Source organism: Labeo rohita, unplaced genomic scaffold (genome assembly GCF_022985175.1).
Source record: "Labeo rohita strain BAU-BD-2019 unplaced genomic scaffold, IGBB_LRoh.1.0 scaffold_517, whole genome shotgun sequence".
Classification (NCBI taxonomy): domain Eukaryota; kingdom Metazoa; phylum Chordata; class Actinopteri; order Cypriniformes; family Cyprinidae; genus Labeo; species Labeo rohita.
In genome coordinates this window covers 7512-15613 of record NW_026129438.1, presented here as the reverse complement: position 1 = coordinate 15613, position 8102 = coordinate 7512, and the positions used below count along the sequence as shown (strand labels likewise).

Below are 8102 nucleotides of genomic sequence, written 5' to 3'. Positions count from 1 at the left end.
AAATCAGTCATTGCAAGTTTCTTTCAGTTGAAACAGCTCAGACTTACATTTTAGTCTGGGATTAGGTTTAAGTCTTGTCTGTGAAACCGGGGGTGAATGTGATTAATTTTACTAAAATAGTAATTCCAGCCATTTAACAATTTGGTCAAATGAGTGACTAAAAAGCCTTTACAGATGCCTTCCCTAGTGAAAAATACAAAAATGTATTTGAAATACTTATTTTCATACTAAATATACTACAAATACATTTACATATTATTTACATATTAGTAAACTGGTATACTTAAAGTATAAAGTGTAAATTAAGTGTAAAACTAATTTTGTGGCATAAGTGCAGTTATGCCCTTTTGGCACCAACTGGCTTAGTATTTTCAGTGTTCAGTCTTTTGGTTTCAAATGAACAACTTTAAAATTATTAAGAATTTACTTGTGTCCTTTTAGAAAGAGCTCATTAAGAGCTTTCATTTGATATACATATATCTCCATTTCACCCAAAATGTCACTTACGCCCTTCTGGTTCTCACCCCTTGATATATACTTTTGCTCTAGTCTTAAAGAAACAGTTCTCCTAAAAAAGCCACTGACTTTCATTGTACGAGTTAAATCAAAATATCTTCTTTAGTGTTCTACAGAAGAAAGAAATTCATACAGGTTTGAAATCGCAAAAAACACTGTCATGAAAGAATGTTTGAAGAATATACATCTAAACTATTGAGCTGATACATCGGCTAAACCTACAATCAGCATCCAGGACTGAAACAATCCATTTTATAATTGACTTTAAGGTGCTAATGAATGTGACAAGGTAAAATTAGCTTTTATGTAATACTCACACTGAATGTCCAGCATCACTGATGAGTTTTGGCTGCCATGTTTGTTCTGAGCTGTACAGTGGTACCAGCCTCTGTGTTTCAGGTCGGTCCTATTGAAGGTAAGAGTGTGTCCAGTCTGCAGCTGCTCCAACTGTCCTTCACTCTCTCTGGACCAGGTGTAGTTCAACACTGCTGGATTTGCATCACTGCTGCAGATCAGAGTCACTGAACTGCCCTCCAACACAGAGCTGGAGGGAATCACAGACACTGATGTGTTTTTAGGCGAATCTGAAGGGAAAACAAATTTACCTCACAATAAAAATCACAATAATATAATTCATAAGTCAAAACTAAAAAGCATCACAAACTTACACTGAACATGTAATGTGATGTTGTTCTGTGCTGTTTTGTTCTTGTCCTGTAGCTGGTAGGTTATAGTGCAGGTGAAAGTGACTCTGTGTTGACGGTGAGTAGCAGTGAAGTTCAGATCAGAGATGAGCTCCTGTAGTCTGCTGCTCTCACTGAGGGGGATTCTGGGAGTGGAGCTCCATGTGAGAGTTGGTGGAGGAGAGGAGCAGAGAGTCTCAGCAGAGCAGCGCAGACTCACAGAGCTCCCCTCCAACACCTCCAACACCTCCTCCTGATCCTGCACCTCCTTCTGCTCCACATACAGCTGCACTATAGGTTTGGGGGGGAGAGTCTGAAAAAAAAACACAATTCTATTATGTTGTTTTGTCACTTCATCATTTCAGATAATGATGGTGATACTGATATTATTTTACTGTATTAGATCACAACTTCTCATAATATTTCCAGTCTTTAAGTCACTCACCGATCATATTTATTGAAGTTGACTCTGTAACATAGTTCGGTTTCAGTCCACCATTGCCCTCAATCCTGAAGAAATATTTACCATTATGAATTAAACACTTGTTTGTTCTCCCATTGTGTTCCACCTTTGAGCCACAATCTTGTAGCTGCACTTTCAGTGAGGTCTTTGTCATAATCATTTTTAATCTCAAACCTGCAGTTTATGATCACACATGATCCACTGAGAGCTTCAATATTTTTTTGGTAAACTGATGCTGAAATTTCTACAGCAAACACCTATAACACAAACATAATAGAAATGTGGGAAATAATTGTAAAAATTCTTATAAATATCAAGAAAAGAGGTCTGGAATGTTTTTTGTTGTTGTTGTTGTTAATTTAGTTTATAAATTTATATTGATATACCTTTCAACAGAAAACCAAGAATTATTATTTTCTCTGCTGTCCAGATGTTCATATTTTCATTCAATAAGGAACATCAACCTATAGGTGAAAATTAAAAATGGGAAGAAAAAAAGGTAAATGCAACACTGGGTAAACTGAGCCACCCCCCATACACCTCATTTATGCACAAATTATGTTATATATTATCTGTTATAATACTTTCTGTGATTAATAGACATTTCTTTGAGTTTGCAATAGTACTGACAACATGCAATCAAGATGAATAAATACTGCAATGACTTTGGAATTAGATATTTAAACAATTAGTTAATTTTGCTTTATCCATATAAAAATAAGCATAATTAGAAAATTAATGATTAATAATAAATAATTTAGTGTGATTTTTTAAATAATGTACAGTATTTGTAATAACGCTTATCATTAATTAAAGACAAATCTACCACTGTCCATATAATATATACTTTTTAAAAGTAATTTAACATATTGGATATGACAGCATCTGTTTATGTTCAATGAGTATATTCATTTTTAGATTAATGTAATAGATGTAAAACAGCAAAAAGGAAATCAAAATCTGACAGAGGGAATTTGTAAAAGAAATTGAATCTGACCTTCCTGAGAGCAGAAAGTGTGGGAAACTTCCGGTTGTAACTCCTGCTGCTGATTAGAGATGGTTGTAACTCCTGCAGTAGTTTACCTTTTTTTCATTATACGATGAAATACCACACAGATATTTTCTGTATTTTAAACTTCCACCATTAAATTTACAGATAATTGCTTGTATTTTGATATTACATACATTTTCTGTTTTTTAAAAGGACATTTTCTGTATTTTTACAGAGTAATGTGTAATTTAACATAAAATGTCATGTAATAATTACAGATTATTCCTGTAAAAATAAGAAAAATTTAACTTTATTAGAACACTTTAAATTTAAAGTGTTTTTATTACCATTGAAGCTGTGCTCAAATAATAGTATTTGTAATACAGAAGCCTCTGTACTGTTAGTAAACAGTAGGTTTAAAGAGTGTGTGTAGTTTTTCAAACCACTGATCTATAATGGAGAATTATATATAGATCAGTGTTTCAGACTCTTAAAACGCGGGACATTTTGAAACGCTGAACAGGGGCTAACGTTACGTTACCTAAGTTATATTAAAAAGGTTTTTAGAGTGAATTCAGTAGCTGTACACTTTATTGATTATGAATATGAACGCAGCATGATAATGTTAAATCGCAAGGTTTCCCCCTTTCATCTTCTCCAGTACATATATATATATATATTTAAAAGTACTCAGAATTTGGTCCTCCATTGTCACTAATGTGTTGAGCGTTTTACAGTGGTTTTCTATGGGAAAACGCTCAATCTAACTTGCAATTAAAAAATTCACATTCACATTCACATTCTGCAAAAAAAAATTCACATTCTGGGTGCATTTTCTCGCGTACATCTATATTGCACGTGTAAGTGCATATTTTTGTCTTGTATTATAAATAATAATTGTTATAATCTTTGTGTTCTGATTAGGAATGAAACACACATCTTGAGGCCTGAGGCTGAGTGAACTGTCATTACATATGGGATCGTTGATTATGAAAGTCAAGTAAGTAATATGAATTTACTTTCTATAAATTGAGCTCACATGTCACATGGTGGACCAAAACATCACTGTTAACCTTTCCTGCTCAGCTTCCAGATCATTGTCTCAGTATAGGCTGTAATGTCTGAATGAATACAAAGTATTAAATTATTATTATTTTTTTGTTGTTTCAGGTGATGTGGAAAGACTGGAGATCTACAGCAGATAAGCATGGCAATTCAGGTGTGGAACTTTTTTTCAGTTTCTATGTGGTAAGGCGTGAATAAATTAACCATCAGTGTAATTAAAATCAGTGTAAAACGGCTGCATGAAAAGATGTCTGTGAATTTTATTGTTTGACAATCATTGTCATTTGTGAATAATCAGAATGTTGGTATACCCACTTAGATGCCTCAACAGATCTTGGACTCCAAAAGTGATTTGCAGAAGACATCTTGGAATGCATGGGGGTGAGTAAAACAAGATCATTTTCAACTTTGGGTAGGGCTGGGTATCATTTTTTGATACTTTTTAGGCACTCACCAAATTGCCTCAAAACTATTGAGTATCAAAAAATGTCTTGTTGTTTGAAGTATAGTGCTGGTCACTGGCTGTGGCAAGGCATCAAGGGCTTTAAAATTCAGGAACTAGTATTGAAATCAAAGTATCGTTATTGATATTTTAAACATTTTTGCACAACATGTTTACATTAATTTTTGGTTTAACTAGAACAATTAAAACATGTCATTTGGGCCTAGAGTTAAAAAAAATTGGGTCTGTCATTCAGAAACATGGCTTTTCATATTTCTGCTATTGTAGTGACACACATCTCTCCCTTTCATTCCAGCTGGATTTTCTGACGGTTACTGCTCGCATCTCTGCCTCCTGAACAGAAATGCCTTGCTGAATGTTGAATGACCATCAACTCAACCTTGCCAAGACAGAACTGCTCATGTTTTCAGCCATCCCAACCTTGGTGTTACAGTGGACACATATGAACTTCATTGACCACATTGCAGTGGCCCGATCCTGCAGATTTGCCCTTATGGGGCATGCAACAGAACTGCTTGTCCAAGCTCTTATTTTCTCTCCATTCACATCACATCACAAAGAGGTACAAATTCACTTTCACAGACCTTTACTTTGACTGTTTGATGCCTAACTCTGCCCATTTTCAAGAAATGGCTAAAAAATTATTTTTTTTGTTTTTCATGAACGCTTGACCAATTAAAGGGATAGTTCACCCAAAAATCGAAACGAGCCTATGATTTACTCACCCTCAATCCATTGTATGTGTACATGAGTTTTTTCTTTCAGACAAATACAATCAGAGTTATATCAATAAAAATCCTGGCTCTTTTAGGCTTTAAATTGGCAGTGAATATCTGCTATGAGTTTGAAGCTCAAAGTGCATCCATCCATCATAAACATACTCAACATGGCTCCGGTGGATTAATAAAGGCCTTCTGAAGCAAAGCATATTTTACACCTTATAAAATAAAATAACTAATGTTCAGGTCAAACAGCCATATAGAGTCAACTTAAGCATAACTTGCATTTTGCTGGAAGCAATTTTTTTTTTTTTTTTTTTTTTTTAAAAAGTGTAAGATATGGTTTGCTTCAGAAGGGCTTTATTAACCCCCTGGAACTATGTAGAGTACGTTTATGAAGGATGGATGCACTTTTGAGCTTCAAACTCATGGCAGCCATTTACTGTCATTATAAAGCCCGGAAGAGCCAGGGTGTTTATTGATATAACTCTGATTGTGATTGTCTGAAAGAAGAAAGTCATATACACAGAAACTATCCCTTTAATACTAACACTTTCTGTTTATTAAAAAACTGCTATGTCTACTGTGTTAGACTAAGTGGGATATTGTATGTTGCTTTGGATAAAATGTCATTGTAAATGTATACAGGTATACTGCAGTTGTCTCTTGTATTTATGTATTTTTGCATGTTCTAAATGATGTACTAAATGTGTTTCCTATAATTTTATTACTCATTTAACTTGACATACAATGCTTTTGTACAATTACTAATACTGTAGAATATGTTGTTAATTTTACAGAAATTGGCTGAAAATGTTGTTGTTGTTTTTATGTATTTCTGAGTACTGTGCTGTTTTCTCTACTGTCCAAACATTTTAAACTGTAATATTTCTGGAAAATGAATGATTAAAATGTATATCTACAGACATTGTCTTTGTATTACAAATTTACAACATTTTTATGCAACATTTTTTGATTATTGTAGTTAATAATATCTGTATTTTAACAAAATGATTCCAGGTAGACATAAAATAACTTCTAAATACCTTTTAATTATTCTGTAAAAAGAAGGATTAATCCTTTAAAAAATGTGTTTACTCCGTTTTTATAAATTATTTCTTAGTTATTGTACATGAAAAAAAAAGGTATTTTAAGAGTAAATTACTGTAGATGGACAGATCAGTTCTATAAAATAACTAATTAAAACCTTAAATTTATGGCAATTAACCTAAAAGTTGATTGTTTTTCTATGTAATTTAACATAATTTTTGTATATTATCAATGGTAATATACTGTAATTTAATGAGTTTTTTTATTCTGTATTTTTACAGTTTTTGCTTGTAATTTTTGTAATTTAACGGAATATCTCTGGAATCCCTGCTGCCAGTCTTTTTACAGGATTTTTTTTTACAGTGTACTGACGTGCATCAGATCTATTATAACTTCCCTTTTTCCATCACATCACACCAGTACTTCCTGGATCAGCATTAACATGCATTGTTCACACAAAGACTTCAATTTCATTTCTATTAATAAACTCTATTGCTACAAAAACTATACAACTTGCATAAATTTGTACATTTATCTAATTTAAGTCTGTTGTCACACAAAGCTATAGTATGGCTTAGAGAAACCTCAGATGTAGTGCACAGGTTTTATAGATGTATGAGGGAGAGGGGAAAAAGTCAGGTGATAATGTAAATAATAAACAATATTATAATTGTATGGAACCTAAATCACTTAAAATCCAACTACAGTGTTACATGAGCAGCAGTCTACAGTATGTCTGTGGATAATGTGCTCATAATGCTGCTCAAATGATGAAGCACCAGTACAGTTTATTTTAATGAAATATATTTAACCAGAGAGAAAAAGATCAGAATCAGAAGAATCATGCAAGATGTAAAAATAACGAACATGTACATCACCCAAAAAAAAAAAAAAAAGAAAAGAATTAAAAGCCACCAGAATCAAGAATCAAAAAGCCACCATACTGGGCCAAAAGGAAGCCATTTACAAAAGCTTTTTGGAAATCTCTAGAGGGGTAGGAAATAAAAAGGAAAGCAGAAGCATTCTACTGTAAAAACTAAATTTTTTATATCCCATAAAGGAAATACCCCCATAAAAAAGTTCAAACCTAAAATATTCATGCACATACATTATATTTACCTAGGTAGCCCATAAAAAAGATTTAGCACTACGACTTAAACCATTCCTGTTATAAACTGACCTCTAAAGAGAAACTTTGAGATCATTACATTTGCACTTGAGTTCTGAGTCTTAAGAACTTGCCCAATTTTATACATGTACCCTACAACATGTTCTAGAGATTAGTTTTTGAACCTGTGTGTATGTGTGTATATATCAGCTTTTGCAAAGAGCTATTGATGTATTTCCTCTTGAGCTTCACACTGCCTTAGATCCTGCTCTCTAATGTGATCACTGTTGTGCTGTGGAGGAAATTAAAGAATGTTGTTGTTCTAAAGGTAATCATGGTGTTTAGTAAGTATTTATACCTTATAATTCAAACACAATATGGCTAGTCACAGTACTTCTATTCTATTCAGTACTTCTGTTACAGTACGTCTATTTCTGCCCCACCACAAGTTTTGTCACTCTGGAATGAATCTGTGTTTTTGAATGAATTGGTTTGAGTGAATGATTTCATGACTCATTCATAATGACAGTCATTTGTCAGTCCTGACTGGCATTTCAATATAAGCCTGCAGAAAGAATCACTGACAATCTCCACCATTAATGCACAGACCGACAGCCTGGAATGTGTGAACACAGACAAGCGGGTGAAACAAATACAGAAAAGTTCCAGTGCTGTTGGACTATGGATGATTTCTAATGGCACTGTGCACCCTTGAAGGGCACTGTAGATAGGGGGCACCACATGACAGGTCATTCCAATTCTCTTAATTCTTTTTTACACAATCAACACTTTCAAGCTCCTAAAAGTCCAAAAGACATTGTATAACAAATAATAGGCCTACCTGAAAATATATTGTCAAAATATATAAAATGCCAGAAACAGTACATAAAATGACACAGAAATGATGATAAACAAATGTGCACATAAAATGTTTTGTAATGCATCAGGCTTGAAATCGTAAAGAATCCATGTGCAGTTTGTTGTTTTCTGTTGTTGTTTATTGTGTGTCACCTCTCTTAATGTTCAGAGTGTCATATTCAGAGG

General features: G+C 33.5%; 1 protein-coding gene and 1 long non-coding RNA gene across 2 annotated transcripts in view; one reads left to right on the top strand and one right to left on the bottom strand.

The window, feature by feature from the left end:
- Positions 1 to 765: 765 nt before the first annotated feature.
- Positions 766 to 8102, bottom strand: part of LOC127160986 (sialic acid-binding Ig-like lectin 5) — an 8124-nt gene continuing 787 nt past the window's right edge. The window contains exons 3-4 of the mRNA XM_051103634.1: positions 1185 to 1512; positions 766 to 1100 (exon numbers count right to left, since the gene is read on the bottom strand). Of these exons, the coding sequence (XP_050959591.1) occupies positions 781 to 1100; positions 1185 to 1512 (648 nt within the window). The 3' untranslated portion in view covers positions 766 to 780. The remainder of the gene's footprint in view (positions 1101 to 1184; positions 1513 to 8102) is intronic.
- On the top strand, positions 3827 to 4873 carry LOC127160989 (uncharacterized). Its single transcript, XR_007826903.1, has 3 exons — positions 3827 to 3872; positions 4050 to 4099; positions 4477 to 4873. It is a non-coding gene; the product is annotated as an uncharacterized LOC127160989 (long non-coding RNA).